Genomic DNA, 16,636 nt, shown 5'->3' with positions numbered 1-16,636 from the left:
TTGAACTTACAGGGATATCGGGAACAATACCCCTTATTGTAGCTCCAACAGGCCCCTGTGGAATATCCCTCCGGCTTGGACTGCTGCCCCGAGACGATGGAGTTGGGCACCGTTCCACCCCCCGACCTGCTTTGGGCGGGACGCGGCAGAAAGGACCGATACACAACCGGCAGGCCAATGGCCGTGTGCGTGGACGCAGTGGAGTGCGTAGACGCCATCCACTGAACCCACAATTCCTGATCAACCTCCCCCAACTCCTTTCTGGATTTGCGCTGACCCTGGCTCTAAACTCCTCATCATAGCTCAGCCAGGCAAAACCCCCGAACTGCATCTGGGCCTTGCGAATGATGTCCATGTATTTGAAAAGCGCGATCGCCATGTCCAAATACTTCTGGCAGTAAACACTGGCATAGATAAGGAACGCTGACGTCCAGTTCTCCATAGTCACCGGCACCCTAGGGCGCCTCGTCAGCTCCCACTCCTCCTCTTTGGAACCCTCCTTCGCCTGCACCTCCCTATGCAGCAACTTAAAGACATCCACAAATTCATGCTTCCAAATCCGATCCTTGAGTTTCTCTGAGAGATGCGAACCCAATAGCATAGCCAGCCCCATATACAGCAGTTTTTTAGGCACCTTCACTCCCTTCTCCTCTTTACCCTCCCCTTTGTCCGTCTGCACCCCCAAAGTCACCGACTTACCGTCCACCTTCTTACCATCCTCAGGTGGACCGCCCGATGGCTTCTCCGCCTCCCGCACCGAACCATCGCCCACTCCCACCGACCTGCAAGTCCTCTTCCGCCCCTCCCCACCCCGGGGAACGTCCTCCCAGGCTGCCCATCAGGCTCCCCCACCTGTGAGCGTCGTGTTCCGATCCCGGGGCCGTCCTCTGGGCACTGTCACCTGGACCGCCGCCGTCCCGGCCTTGGTCTTCGTCGACGCCGGGGCCTGCTAAACACCAAGGTCGCAGTTGTCCGCAGCGCCCCCTAAGCCTTCTAAGTCATCCCGCACCTCCCCGTCCTCCAGCTCATCACTCTCCGCGCCATAATCCAACTCAAGCCTCGGTTCCAGATCCACACGCACATTCTCCACCTCCTTCACAGCTCTCTTCACACCTTTCTGCACCCCACCCCGCACACGCATGCCAGTATCCACACGTGCCGCAGGAGCCCGAGCCCTCGGTGGAGGGACAGCCGCCGCAGACTGCCCTACTGCTTCTGTCCTGCGTCTCGGAGCCGTCTTGCGCCCCGCCAGGCACCCCCGGACTCTGCCGACAGCCGCTGGCTTGGATCCCCTCCCACCCCTCAGGTCGCTCCAACCTGAGTGGGCCCCAGCACCATCGGGCCTCAAAGCCATCCTGGCCGTCCCTACTCCAGCCATAACTCTCTTAGGGGACCCCTCCACTGTTTTCCTGGCCCTAACCCACCTTTGCACCTCTTCCAGCTCTGCCTCCCATTCCTCCTCAGAGGTAGGGGTCGGGGGCCCCTCAATGTCAGACCCCCACACTGCTCCCACTCCGGCCCTATTCTCCTCGGCCCACCTGACCTCCCTGATTTGGTCCAGAATCCTCTGCTCCCTGTTCCTGTCTTCCCAGGACATGGCACCCCAGATTTGTGGAGGCGGGGCAGGCAGTAGCCCATAAAACCCACCCCGGGCGGGAAACAACCCCCAAAGGCAGGACCCGGGGCCCACCCCCCCAACACCCAGAAAACCAGACCCAGGGTACACCCCCTCCTCTACTTGCCTCCCAGCCGCCTCCCTCCCCACAGGGGCGGTGGTGGGCGCCCTCTAACTCGTGGACAGGTCTATGGGGGCATCATCACATTGCCCCACGACCCTGGACCCCGTGCCCACAGTCTGGTACAGCCCCAAGGACAGGTCCTCCGCCCGCTCCCCTTCGTCACTCGCCTGGCCCAACCCTTCTGCCCCAGCAAGGTGACCAGCCACAGCAGTACACCGTGGGGCCGGCCCAGCCCCCTCCCCCGCCTCTACCTCCTCCCGGGCCACTACAGAAGGCTCAGCAGAGGGCTCCGTGCCCCCCGTAGCCTTCCCAGAAGCCCCGGGTGCGAACAGGAGCGGGGGGAAGACTAGCGGGGGCAGGCTCTTCCGTTTCCCGCCCCGCGCCGAGTCCCTCGGGGCCCCGCCCCCCCGCGCCCAACCGCCGCACCCTGCTTCACCAAATCGTCCTCCTGACAAGCTAGCACCACCGCCGTGACCCTTGCCGAGGCCGCGCGCGGGGTTCTGGAGCACCCGACCCAAGATTGGCCCAACACACCTGGTTGCAGGAGATCTTCTCTCCCGGCGCGCGCCAGCAGCAACAGGGCCGCCCGCACCTCCTCTGCCAAAACTCCCGACATCTCAATCCCTCACGCGGCCGGCGTGAGAAAAACTAAGCCTGCTGCCGTCGGACAGCCACGCGACGATGTGCAACTCAAGAAAAATCACCCTCGGCCTACTCTGTCACTGACCCTGACCTGCCGACACTATCCCTTTCTTGCTCCCTCCCGATGGTGCCAGGCGCAGGAAGAGGAAGTTCCCTTCCTCCCCTGAGCCTATATACCCACCCCCTAACTCCTCCCCTTCCCCTACCTGGCCTATCATGCGCGAATGACCCCGGGGGAAGACTAGTCTGCGACTGTGCTTCCCCCGGGGCCCGGCAGTCTTGGTGGAGCGGCCCAGGGGGGCTAAAAAAAAAAAGGCGAACGGCGACCCATTGCGGCTTCCTGCGACCGCATCTGAGACCGCTGGGGTTGCTGGAGCGCAGTGAGCATTGCGGGGCCGAAAAGTGAGTTGCGGCCGGCGATCCTGCAACAAGTGGTGGGCCACGGGACTCCAACTCGGAGCAAGCGGCATATCGGAGGCAAGGATTTCATTCTCCACGAGACAGAATCACACCCTCGGACTAAACGGCGAATCCTGTTCGGATCACCTGATTGTCACCCGCAGCCTGGGCTCTTCCTCAGCGAGATCAGCGTAAAATGGCGCTGTGCCCCCGATCCAGCTGAGACCGACCCTGGGATTCCGCTGAGGCGGGAGCGGCAGTTCCCCACCGACGTCTGCTGCTGGCTGCCAGGATCCACTCACGGGCAGGTCTGGAGGTGGGGGCTCTGAAGTGTGGCTGCACCCACCCGGTGACTTCTGACTTTTGCCTTGCCTGACCCTAACATGGCGGCTCACATGCCATTGTAGCCTGCATTGCTTGCTGACAATAAAACTGTATATACGGAATCTACTGCTGCCCTATAGTAATCAGTGGCGCTGGCGACTGGAGGGCCCCTCAGTTACCATCTTGAGTATATGCCCACACTTGAAGCCTGATCCACGGGAGCATCTAAAATGGCAGCGTAGTGGTGCCGGGGCTCAGGCGGCGGATTTAATACTGGCGCACCTTCATCTTCAGTGGAACATCTCTGGCTGGCGGCAGTGGAGCAGCCGAAGAGTCAGTAAGCTCTGGATTGCCCGGAGCTGCAACGACCCTCTCCCACTGGCCCTCCACCCCACGTGGTGCTGTGCAAGACATTTTGAACTGCGCTACCCCACGCTAAAACCCCTGGCATGGTAGGTGGCCGAACTGGCGCTAGAGGCACAGGGACCCGGCGGTGGACATCGAGTTTGGAGTTGGCCTTTGACGGTGGCGGCCCGCCCTGAGTGGAAACCCTCCCCCCCTCCCCCGAAGGTCGCGTCGGCGGTGCTCAAACCGGTGAGGCGCTCTTCCGCTGCGTACTGGCGCACCGAACCTGCACATTGATGCCAACAGCGCAGCAGCTAGTGATGGGGTAGGTAAGGGACAGGCCGAAGCAACACCAGCAGGCGACGGGCGAGACGGGCCCAGCGCAGGAACAAAGCAGGGAGGGCTCAGAGCTTACGGCAGCACTGGCAGCTAAAAAGGACTCTGTTTTGGTGGCGGTGGAGCGTATAGGAACCACCTTAGCGCAAATTAAAACATCTCTTGAAGCGCGGATAGATAAGGTCACTTCGGATTTCACACTGCTCCATGCAGATCATTGTAAGCTGTCGGAAGCGGTCACCGCCCAGCACCAGTCCGTCCAAGAATTGCAGCCCGTGGTGTGCAGCCATGCCTCAGCACTTCAAGATCTGGTGGACAGGGTTCATGCGTTAGAAGACCGCGCGGAGGACGCGGACAGGGGCTCTCGGCGCAATAACGTCAGAGTGGTCGGCCTGCCGGAGGGAGAGGAAGGGAGGGACCCTGAGAAGTACACAGAGCTGTGGCTACAGGCTACTGCTGCCCGGGACACTATCCGCGCATTTTGTGGTGGAGAGTGCCGGCGCAGGCTCAGCGGCCAGAGACTCAGCCTCGCCCGTTTCTCTTCAAGCTCCTCAACTATCGAGACCGTGATGTGGTACTCCGCGAAACCCAGAAGCTGACTGACCTCAAGGTGGGCAACAGCCGTGGGATGTTCTTCCCGGACTACACGGCGACAGTGCAGAAGCAAAGAAGCACGTACATGGCTGTAAAGCAGCAACTGCGAGAACTGGAGCTGCCCTACTCTCTGCTGTTCCCTTCTCGCCTCCGGGTGGTCACCAAGGAGGGCGCACGCTTCTTTGAGGCCCCGTCGGAAGTCTGGGACTGGCTGGAGAGAGACGGGGCAGTGGTCGAGGATGAGGCCCATGGGTCCGGAGGTAGGCGGATGGCAAGAACAAAGCTCCAGGAGGCGGAGGAAGAAAAGAGGGACCCGGCAGAATGCGGACCTGGGCCAGGTTGCCGCCAGCCCGGAACAGCTGCGACGGGAGCGGCAGGAAGCATTGGAAGCAGTTGCGACATTGGGAGTGGTAACCAACACCAGCAGTTTCGACACCAGACAGCAGAGTGATGTGGATGCAAGTGGTCCGTCCTCTCCGTCCACCGAACTGTCAGAAGACGTCAGTCTACCTGTGGTGACACCGCAGACAGCAGACTTCATTGTGTGATTGTGTGAGGGACTCTACAGACCGTGGTGAAGGCTCTACCAGCCACGAACTGTACACTATATCCTTTGCCTAGCTGTTGCGCAGTGCACTGTTTGGGTGGAGCACTGGGTCTCCCACATGGGCGCCTCACAGGGACTGTATATCACCTGAGACCTGAGGGGGAGCTTCCCACCCCGCGACAGGGCAGCACTGACCCTAGAGGGTACACAAACAACCCGAGCAAATGGCCCGCGCTGAGTTTTTGCGTGTTACGCACCTTAGTCATCCTAGAGTCAAGTCAAGTCAAGTCAAGTCAATAAATTTGTATAGCGCGCTACATACCCAGAGGGTCTCAAGGCGCTTGAAGAAGGGAGGGCAATTACTTGTCAAATATCCACGTTTTAAGTTGCTTTCTGAATGCTAGGTGGTTCTGAGTAAGGCGAAGATGAGTGGGAAGTGAGTTCCAGGTTTTAGCTGCCAGGTAGGAGAAGGATCTACCTCCCATGGTGGTTTTGTTGATGCGAGGTACAGTGGCAAGGGCTTGGTTGGAGGATCGTAGCTGGTGGGAGGGGGTGTAGAAGGACAGTCGTGTGTTGAGGCATTCGGGTCCGATTTCGTAGAGTGCTTTGTGTGCGTGGGTTAGGAGCCGGAAAGTAATCCTCTTATTGACGGGGAGCCAGTGGAGGTTTTTCAGGTGGCCAGAGATGTGTTCTTTACGCGGTATGTCTAATATGAGCCTGGCTGAAGCGTTCTGGATGCGTTGGAGTTTTTTCTGGATTTTTGCGGTGGTACCGGCGTAGAGGGTGTTTCCGTAGTCCAGTCGGCTCGTGACCAGAGCGTGAGTGACTGTTTTTCTAGTTTCGGTGGGGATCCAGCGGAATGTTTTCTTGAGCATGCGAAGAATGTTGAAGCAAGATGAAGAAACGGCGTTGACTTGTCTGTTCATCGAGAGTGAGGAGTCCAGGATGACGCCCAGGTTGCGTGCGTGGTCCGTCGGGATAGGTGCTGTTCCAAGGGCCTCTGGCCACCAAGAGTCATCCCAGGCGGAGGGGGAGGTGCCTAGGATGAGGACTTCTGTTTTGTCTGAATTCAGTTTTAGACGGCTGTGCTTCATCCATTCGGCTACTTCTTTCATTCCTTCATGCAGGTTGGTTTTGGCCGTGTTCGGGTCTTTGGTGAGTGATAGGATCAGTTGAGTGTCGTCGGCGTAGGAGATGATGTTGAGGTTGTGTTGGCGTGCGATGGCCGCGAGGGGGCTCATGTATACGTTGAAGAGGGTGGGGCTGAGTGAGGACCCTTGGGGTACGCCGCAGATGACTTCAGTGGCCTCTGACTTGAATGGTGGGAGGCGGACTCTCTGGGTTCTTCCGGTGAGGAACGAGGTGATCCATTCCAGTGCTTTTCCATGGATTCCGACGTTTCTGAGGCATTGTAAAAGGGTGCTATGACAGACCGTGTCGAAGGCTGCGGAGAGGTCGAGGAGGATGAGGGCGACTGTGTCTCCATTATCCAGTAGAGTTCGAATGTCGTCTGTTGCTGCGATGAGGGCGGTTTCCGTGCTGTGCTTGGCTCTCAAGCCGGATTGTGAGGAGTCGAGGGATTTGTTGGTTTCGAGGAATGCGGCGAGCTGGTTGTTGACCGCTTTCTCGATGACTTTGGCCGGGAATGGAAGGAGTGAGATAGGGCGGTAGTTTTTGAGTTCGGTGGGGTCAGCTGTGGGTTTCTTCAGGAGGGCGCTGAGTTCGGCATGTTTCCAGCTTTCCGGGAAGGTTGCGGAGTTGAGGGAGCAGTTGATGACGTCTCGGAGGTGCGGTGCTATGATGGAGTCTGCTTTGTTAAAGATGTGGTGAGGGCATGGGTCTGTGGGGGATCCTGAGTGGATAGAGTTCATCAGACGGATGGTGTCCTCAGTGGAGATTGGCTTCCAGTCATTGAGGATGTTCAGGGGGGGTGGGGGTCCTGCAGGGGGTTGGGTGGGTTGGTTTTCGGGTCGGTTGTCGAAGCTGTTGTGGATGTCTGCAATTTTTTTGTGGAAGAATGAGGCTAGGGAGTCGCAGAGGGCTTGAGAGGGGGTGATGTCGTTGGAGTTGGCCGAGGGGTTGGTAAATTCCTTGACGATGTTGAATAATTCCTTACGCCCTGGATAAGGGAGTGTCTGCATTTAATTGCTTGCTACACACCTCATTGCGCAAACACGGCACTGAGACCACGAACTACTGAGGGATAGACCCACTTTTCCGTTTGGACGTATGCCCAGTTGGGTATTCGCCCGCTATGTTGTATTGTTAAATGTTGTTTATAAGCTTCAGAAGCGACATGCAGATACGTCCCCCTAGCAACTGTCCATTCGCCCGGCTTGGTAACACCCCCCATGACTCCCATGCAGCGATACTACAATTCCATGCATGTCGAGCACTAATATCATGACCTGGAACTTCCGCGGTATTGACACCCCAGCGCGCCGTTAATCTGTATTCTCTTATCTCCAGCGGCAAAGGGTGGGGATCGCGCTTCTTCAGGAGACCCATATGTCTCGGACAGAACTTGATAAACTCCGTAGTCGCTGGAGGGGACAACTGTACGGCACAGTATACTCAGCGCATGCACGCGGCACACTAATTTGGGTGAGAGCTGGTGTCCCGTTCATATGCGAGGAAGCTCAGGTGGACCCAGAGGGGAGGTACTCCTTGGCAAAGGGAAAACTCAATGGGCAGGTGGTTCTATTGGGGTCCGTATATGCCCATAACATGGGTCAGCCCTCATTCCTAGAAAGTCTGAATCGAGTGCTACACCCGTACACAGGCCTTACATGGTTACTAGGCGGAGATTTTAACATGGTAGTGGACACGCACTTGGACCGGTTCTTTCCCCCTCTTTGTGCCGCGCCGGTAGCATCAAATGCGCAGGCGCTGCAGGACTGGCTTACGCATTGGGGAGTGCATGAACTCTGGCTGCTGCAACACCCCTCCAATAAAATATACTTCTACTATCCAGCAGTCCATGACTTACATGTCCGCCTGGATCGTATAGTGGGCTCCCAGTCCTTGCTTCCTCTCTTGGCTAGGGCGGAATATTTAGGTAGGACGCACTCAGACCATAATCCCCTGTTTTTTTCAGATTAGCTGGGCAGCGGACCGGCCCCCTTTGCCCACGTGGCGGTTGCAGCTGGCAGCGCTTGAAGATGCTGAGTTTCACTCCTCGTTGGGCACTGCCATCCTGGCCTATTTTGAGGAAGATGCGGGGACGGCGGTTGATCCTATGGCGGAATGGGACGCACACAAAGTTACCATACGTGGGCACTGTTTAGGTGCCACCTGGAACATCCGTAAAACAGTGTCCGATTCTCTGACTAGACTAGAATCTGAGCTTCTGCAATATGAGAGGGAGGGCGAGGGGACTGGTAGACTCTAGTCCAGACTGGGTGCATTGCGAGGGGAACATGCGGTCCTCATGGAATGGCTAAGATGCCACAATTATGCGGTGCACACGGCCAAGACCCATGCTAAGGCGGATGGGGCCGGACAGCTTCTAGCCTGGCTGGTGCAACAGTCGGATCGCGGAGCTGTGGTGGGCGCCATCCGTGCAGAGGGAGGGGAAATGGTCTACACGCAGCGCGAGATCCATCAGGCGCTGACTGACCTCTATAGGCAGCTGTATGTGGCCCGGGGTACTGGCCCCAGACATGCACTGGTTGAGTTTCTTGACTCAGTTGACCTGCCCATTGCCACTGACGCCCAAAATGGTACACTCAGTTCCCCTATCACTTTAGAGGAGGTTGCGGAAGCAATTCAGGCCTTGGCGACTGGGAAATCCCCGGGCCCTGAAGGCGTACCAGCCGAATACTACAAAGCCAACAGGAAGATCCTAGCGCCCTGGCTCCTCCAGCTGTACAATACGGCAATTGATGAGGGGCGGTTCCCACCGACTCTGCTGGAGGCTTTCTTAGTCTCGCTGCCCAAACCTGACAAAGACCCCACGGCGCTGGGCTCATACCGCCCACTGGCAATGTTGAATGTAGACTATAAAGTCTATGCCAAATCCGGGCAGAGCGGCTGGCGCCGGTGGTCCCGCACCTGGTGCACCCAGACCAAAATGGCTTTGTGCCGGCGCAGTCGACCTCGCTGAACCTTAGGAGGTTTTTTAGGGTAGCGGCAGACGCGACAAGAGACTGGCCTAGAGCGGGGTGCCTGGTATTAGACCTGGAAAAGGCCTTCAACAGCCTTGAGTGGGGGTATCTGCAGTCAGTGTTGGTGAAATATGAGCTAGGTGCGGATTTCCTGCAGATGGTGGACCTCCTGTATCACAATCCAGTGGTCGTGTGAGGTTGGGACCCTACATTTCGGAGGTGGTAGCGGTGGGCAGGGGCACCCGGCAGGGATGTCCGCTGTCCCCGTTGCTCTTCGCGCTGGCCATGGAGCCCCTGGCTGCAGCCATGAGACAAACTCTGGATGTTGGCATTCCGCTGGGGGATGGTGTACACCAGGTGTCGCTATATGCTGACGACCTGCTGGTGTTTGTCAGAGATGTGAGTAACATCTCGGAGTGCCTGGATCGCCTGCTGGACCGCTTTGCAAGGCTCTCGGGGCTCCGGGTAAATGCAGGCAAGTCAGGCCTCTTCGCATTTAGTGAAGGAGTGGAAGACCCAGGGTTCTGGATGCAGGGCACGAGAGTCCAGTGGATGGCGGATACATTTAAATACCTGGGGATCCAGATTTATCTATACTACTATTATAAACAGAGAACACAAACCTTTGAGCCAGGTAAACTCGGGAACCACAGCGCCAATCCGCACACCTGATACATCGTTGAAAATGTCAGGGTATGCAGATGGACATAGGCTATATAAAATAAAAATTAAACGTAAATGTAAAAATTTAACGTACAAAAAAATGTAGTCCCCTGTAAGTAGCGCCGGCCGCGACGTAGCACTGGCTGCGACGTAGAGCTGGCCGCGACGTGCGTGATGACGAGGGGGAGCGGCGGACAGGCGGGGAGGAGCGGCGGACAGGCGGGGAGGAACGGCGAGGAGCGGCAGTGAAGTCAGGAGCGCCGGCTCAGGTAAGGCAAAGGGACATGTAAAATGTCGGGGCAGGAGGGGGCGGGAGGTGGCTCCGGGACATGGACAATGTCGGGCGGGCGGGGGCCTGGGCGGGCAGTTCGCCCTGAAGCCTCATTGCCCCCGGACAACATCGGGGCAGGCTGCTAGTCACTTACATATATAAATCACCTCTAGTCTTATCCAGAGCATTAGTAAAACCATTAATGTACTGTAATTAGTGTCCTCTCAAACATAAAGCTAAATAGTGTCAATCAGTAAGGGGAATTCATCCCTTAAGGATTAGAACCCTCACTCACCCGAAGGTGCCATGCTTCATCATATGGGTCCTCCTTAACAGTGAAGAAATCCTAGTCAACACTGGGAGCTACTACTTCGTGATGTTATGAAGGAGCTCAGAGATGTTTTGTTTTTACTAGAAGGATGGGTACTGATTCCCATATGAGAGTATGATGGGTGTCGTGAGGTTGCAGCGCCGTGTGGAAATAGAGTGAAATAAGGTTAAAACTGTCTACGATAGATGCACTACCATGAGTTTTATTTTTTAGCTCTACATGACAGTATTAAAACGTAAAGCAACACAGTGGTATGGATTTAAAACCACTGTCAAATTAAGGTCAACATGTTTCAGCCCAAATGATAAGCTCCCTGTATCGTTGGCTTTCTTCAGGACCAGTTATAATAGAATTGCTGCTGCTACAAGTGTGAAAAAAATAATACTAATAATAATATTTATACAAAACCTGTATTCCTGTATCTTCTTGTCAGGTAATACACAAGCTATCCTCCAAAGTAGGATAGCCCTGCCTCACCTCAACCTGGCGGGCTGCTCAGGATGGAGGCCCCGCTCTGTCCGTCGGTACCTCAGTCTTAGTAGAGCTCGCCCCGGGGCTTTGACGGATGACGGGATAGGTAAAATTAAATAAATCACTAAATCTTATTCTGTCGTCTGTCACCATACCGCACCGCCCCACTGGCCAATCATGCTTACCTGCACCGGCCGCTGCTGTTTAAATGTCGTTAATGCAAAGCTGTGGGCAGCCACTGCATTAAGGGTGAGAGAGTTAGTGATTATGTTGGGATACGGTTGAGAACTGGTTTACATTGTGTTGGCTGGAGTGCTGTCCAATACAGGGGTAGTGAGGATTCAATCTCGAGAGGGGCACAGTTGCTGGGGTTTTTGGTCTATTGAAGTGATATTAAAGTTGTTTGCAGGCATGTCACCTGGCAGATAAAAATTACAGTGGTACCTGTAATTATTCATGTGTATATAGGATTGGGATACTCTGGAACAACAGTCTCTCTCTTTCTTTCTTTGCATCTTGCACCCTGCTACCTACTCAGGCCTCGAAAAATCCACTTGCCCACTCGCTATGACGAGCCAGATTTAATCAGGATGAGCTATTTGTAGGGCCTACTCGCCCTTTCTGGCGAGTAGGAAGACAAACTGACTTTTAACCTCTGTTTCTATAGGCGAAGCGAATGTGACAAGACAACAAGATTTAAAGGCATCTTTATTGCTCACAAAGTGAATGAGCAATAAAGATGCTATTACATCTTGTTATCTTGTCACATTTGCTCCGCTTTCAGAGACGGAGGTCAAGTACAATACAGTTAGGTTGACTAGGTCTTTCAAGTTACTAGACCTGCAGGTCTAGGTCTAGAACATCTACAACAAACTGTTTCCCTTGGACTGCTGGGGAACTCTCTGTAAAAAACGGACAGTTACCTCTTCTACTGTATAGAGCATTGGGCTCTGGCTCAACACGCCATACTGATGAGCTAAACACTGCATATTATTTGAAATTTGTTGAACATAATAAAAGGAGAACAGCCTGACTTTTAAACACAGTGAGGAACTCACTGTAGCATACATTTCAGATTACTACCAAGTTCAGGCAAATTTTAGTTTTAGTTGGACCGGTCTATGAGAGAACTATTTTGACACTATGCAGATTGTCTTTGCAATCAATAAAGTCCATGCCAGTGATACAATACTAAGCAACTCACACATTTTTCAAACTCGGACAAACTGTGACAGCAATGGCCATATGCTCAAGGCAAAAAAATAAAAATTCCAATTTATTAAAAAAGAAAGTGAGTTCGTAATTGAAGCAACAATAAATATCTTCTTAGACCAGTAAATAGAAATGGCATTTAATCACACAGAACTAATACAACTTTAACTATGTACAGATAAAAAGTGGGCAAAGAAGACGGAGAAGAGTGACTGATAAGTGTAACTGTAGTCAGGAATATGGGTAAGTAATTAAACTTATTTGTTTATTACTTGATTAATTGATTTATTTTTCTCTGACCCTTTTCTCTCCCTACTCTTCTGTACCTTTATATGGAATTCTACAACAAATTAGGGGCGTCATTAGGATGGCGGGCGGACGAACCGCCATTGGTGCGGGGGTCCGTTGGTGACATTAGGATGCACCTGCAACACTGGCGGGCGAATCCTACATTCTTGACATTGCGGCGGGCGGTGCTCTCAGCACCCCCCGCTGCAATGCCAAGAAGGCATGTCATGCAGTTCCATGCACAACGTGGCAGGCATCGCGCGGTGCCTGCCATGTTGTGCATGCAACTACAGGGAGGTACCATAGGTACCCCCCATGTGCACCCCCACCCCCCAGAATCCCTGGGGGCCGGCTACGGCCCCCAATTGCGAGAACTGCCTGCGCCGTCACGGAAAGGCATGTCCCCGCAGATATGCTAATATGGATGGCTGTGTCTCCCAGACACCGCCACCATGTTAACAACTTTTCCGCCCGATCGAAGAGTCGACCGGGCGGAAAACCGGCGGACGGTCTTTTCGTCTGCCGGGGTCCCTCCCGCCAAGTTAATGTGGCAGGGGGAAATTTCTATGCGGGCGGTGGTTTTTGGCGAGTGGATCGCCACCGCCATACGGGTGGTGGCGATCCGCCCGCTATCCTAATGCCCCCCTGAGTATTTTATTTTAAAATTACTTTAATGTCATCTTTGACCTTTTGTTATATACTTTAAGAAGTACTAATAGAAATGTGCATGCATAGTAGCTGTATTACAAGTAACACAATTCAGCGCCTCACCCTGGATCTCTGGACGGTTCGCCATGTGCAACAATGCCCATCTCAAGGTAGTGGTGGTGGACTCGCTTCCTCCCAGAAAGAGATCTATCACAACTTGCTTAAGGTTCTCTTCATCATAAGTAGACATGGGATCTTTTTTCGTCTGATGATGAAATTTGTGAAAGGAAAGTTAGAACTGGAAGGTGCTGGGAAAACGGTGCAGTGTTAAAATGACTAAGCTTTATTAATGCTAAATCATCCTTATCATTATGGAAGTCTGCATTAGTCAAATATGCATCCCTCTACTAACAGTTTAGCATTGTTGGCACAAGTGCATAATTTCCCAAACAGCAACATGTTGTAGTCTTACTGAACAAGGCAGTGGTACTCATGAAGAAGATTCTATTTGCGTTGGAGATATGTCCTATGAATCGGATGATTCAATTCCTGTGGAAGTAAGTACCACCAAATAGCCAGGTAATGTAAAGATCCCCAGCTGTAGAAGATGGTACAGTTTGTATTAGAGTTGTAGGGAAATTCATATAATTTCTTTTTACGAAATTATGTGAAATTACTAGAAGATTACGTGTAAATATGCAAACTGCATCTTCGGCAACTCGGATCAAAAAAATAGCATGAATGGAATTCGGAGTTGCACAAGCATGTGGCCATTTTGTTTCACTCCTGCATGCTCTAATGAGGCCCCATCCATCTCCATCCACCCCATTCTGGTCCACCTCCCCCCTCTGCCCTAAAGTAACTAAAACTTGTTTAAAGACTGCATTGATAACCTCACTGCAACATCTGAAATAACATCATTGATGACAACACTGTGCATGGTGGGAGCGGGAGTTATAGTTACTTTAGGGCACAAGTTATAGGGCCACATGTACAATGCATTTTTGTGTTTGCAAATGTGCAGAATCTCCATTTTGTGAACACAAAAGACTTTTTGAAATGTACAGATGCCTATTTATGATTCGGTAATCTATTTCTGAATCCCAAATTGGGTTTGCGATTCGGTATTAGGAGGAAGGCGTGTTTAGGACATCCCTTCCTAATACCAAATCGCAGTGGTATGTAAAAATGTTTTGCAACCGAGGGCGTGGCGAAGCAACATGGCCGACAGGACGTGAGCCTCCTGAGCTCTTGGTCCGTCCTCCCATATTACCAGCATAATCCTGCAGCCACATTCTAAATTCAACAGAAAAAGAGTGTTGCAGAACCGTACTGGCCCCCTGCCAACATGGAGCTACCCAGGGCTTTAAGTGGGCCGGGTCTCAAGGGGTCTGAGCACCGGCAGTTTTTTTCAAGGGGCCTCGAAACGGGTCTCTATCGGGCTCTGTTTTGAGCCCTGGCACAGGCGGTCCTTTTTTTTCCGGACTGCAGTGACAGCAGTTTGCTGTCACTGCAGTCCGGAAAAAAGTGCCATGGCGCAAAACCGCCCGATTGAGACCCGTTTTGAGACAGCAGGCACATCGATGTGCGCTGCCCACACTACTCACTTCTCACTAGTGGACGTCATGTCAGGTGAGCGTTGTGTGGGAAGGGAAATCCTTTAAAGAGAGTCATTTTCTCTCTGAAATTCCCTTCCCTTTCCAAAACGCGAGAGCAGCAACATTGTGGTAGGGTCACCAGGGCTTTAATTGAAAGCTTTTGAAATATCATATGCAACAAGCCATAGTTGCAGCTTATTTATCTTATGCAACTAATAACCATTGACAAAGCCAATAGTCCTGACTTGTTGTAGGTAAGATGTTACTTGTTGTATCACATATCTGGAATGGATGTAATGACAGAAACAGCAAATTACAAGTGGGGCTGCACACTATGCTAAACACAGATGTTTAGCCGAAATTATTTAAAGCCACGTCCCTAATTACTCTGGCCACGCCCCTTTGAGAGACCCTGCAGTTTTTTCATCCCACTTAAAGCCCTGGAGCTACCACAGGGAATCTGCAGCGAAGTGCGAGGCCGTCCCTGACAATGCAACCTGGGCCATATCATGGTGCCTCGGCTTGGGCCTGAGAGGGCACGGCCCAGGTCGGTCGTCTGTTACAGAATCAGCCGGAGGGGCGGCGCAGCTGCCTGGGTTGCACGAAGATCTGTGTCGAATTGAGCCCCCTTTCTTCTCCCCCTCCTCTTGGAAGGAGATTGCGAGCTGCGGCGAAATCTCGAGCCACTGCATGTTGGATGGGGACCGGGATCAGTAAGGTGACTGCAGGGAAGTATTGCCGGACATCAGAGGAGATGAGTGTGGAGCCATGTGGATTGCTCTTGTGGCCCGCTCTTGGTTTGGGAGGATCCTCAGCGCTCAGAGGGAAGTACCGCAATTCAATATAGGCCACGGGGCCCGGCCGCAGACTAGTGACAAAGATGATGGTGTTCCCCTGCTGGGAACCGCAGAGAGGCAGGGGGCTGCCTTGGCTCCAAATAGAACAGAAGGCCAGAGGCCAATGAAAACGGCAGGGCAGCTGATCTTGCCTCATCCCCTGGCCTGCAGTGGATTACGACAGGAAAGAAGGCAGCAGCACAGATGGGGCATATGTAATAGGTGCATCAGGTGACACATATACCTTGATCCCTGAGCCATCTTTGGGTGTGGCGAGGGTGGCAATAAGGTAGACATTGCCTCAAATAAGTGTAGTCACTCCCGGGGCACTGTGAGCGGTGCTGATTCACAGCCTTTCTCTAGCAGAAAGACCGGGTTACATTGTGCGGGTGGAACCCCAGGAAGTTCATTGGGGGTGCTGTGCCAACTTGAATTGGGATGCCAACCTAAGAAATTGAGGATGGAGTAAGAGAAGAATCTTTGTGGAGGGGCTCCCCCTGTTCAGATGTGGCCATTGAGGTCGGAGGGCAGAACATCAGAGGTGCTAAAGCTGGGACCTGAGACCCCTTGATCCAACTGCTGGACATTGATAAGGGATTCTCCTGATTAGCCAGGCCACAAGAGGACACACGCATTGGGATACTCACATGGCGATCAGCATAAGTAAGGACAAGGTGGCGAAGGCAGCAGGGTCCTACACAACCCAGTATACAACACCGAGACATCATCCTCAGCGCCTGACTAGACAAACTGGTGGAGCAGGGGCAGAAGATGAAGATGAAGACCCCGAGCCAACCTGGGCGGAACTCTTGGCCACCATTCAAGGATCCAGGAAGGCCTTGGTAGATCGAATCGAGACCGTCTCGATAGATGTGAACTTGCTTTGTGCGGATCTGTGAAAGGTAGCAGACAAGGTCACGCAGCTGAGGCAAACATTGTGGAGTGACGTAACAACACTTAAACAGCAAGTAGCGCAGATGACAATGGCCACAAGGGTGCTAGATCAGCGAGCGGAGGATGCGGAAGGTTGAGCCAGGCATAGTAACATTTGCGTACTAGGAATCCCGGAAAAGGCGGGACAAGGGTCGAACAAGCAATTCTTGCAGTACTGGATTCAAACACAACTCCGCCCTAAGGGCCTATCTACCTTGCTTGCGATTGAGAGAGCCCATAGGGCTCTGGTACCGCCCGCACCTTTGCGTGCGCAGCCCTGTGCCATAATCGCGAACTACCATGATAGAGACTGCATCCTGCACACGACAAGTGAACAGCAGGATCTCCAATAT

At 53.5% G+C, this 16,636-nt stretch overlaps 1 protein-coding gene across 3 annotated transcripts in view; it reads right to left on the bottom strand.

Moving 5' to 3' along the window:
* The window catches only part of LOC147684113 (cytochrome P450 2J6-like), a 107,356-nt gene that overhangs the window by 25,228 nt on the left and 65,492 nt on the right, over window positions 1-16,636 (bottom strand). For all 3 annotated transcript variants that reach the window (XM_086944483.1, XM_086944485.1, XM_086944484.1), the window contains exon 6: window positions 13,040-13,181. In XM_086944483.1, coding sequence (XP_086800609.1) covers window positions 13,040-13,181 — 142 coding nt within the window. The remainder of the gene's footprint in view (window positions 1-13,039; window positions 13,182-16,636) is intronic.

The sequence above is a fragment of the Lissotriton vulgaris genome, chromosome 11 (genome assembly GCF_964263255.1).
Source record: "Lissotriton vulgaris chromosome 11, aLisVul1.2, whole genome shotgun sequence".
Classification (NCBI taxonomy): Eukaryota; Metazoa; Chordata; class Amphibia; order Caudata; family Salamandridae; genus Lissotriton; species Lissotriton vulgaris.
Note: the sequence above shows the minus strand (reverse complement) of the source record. Positions and strands in the feature narration are given on the sequence as shown.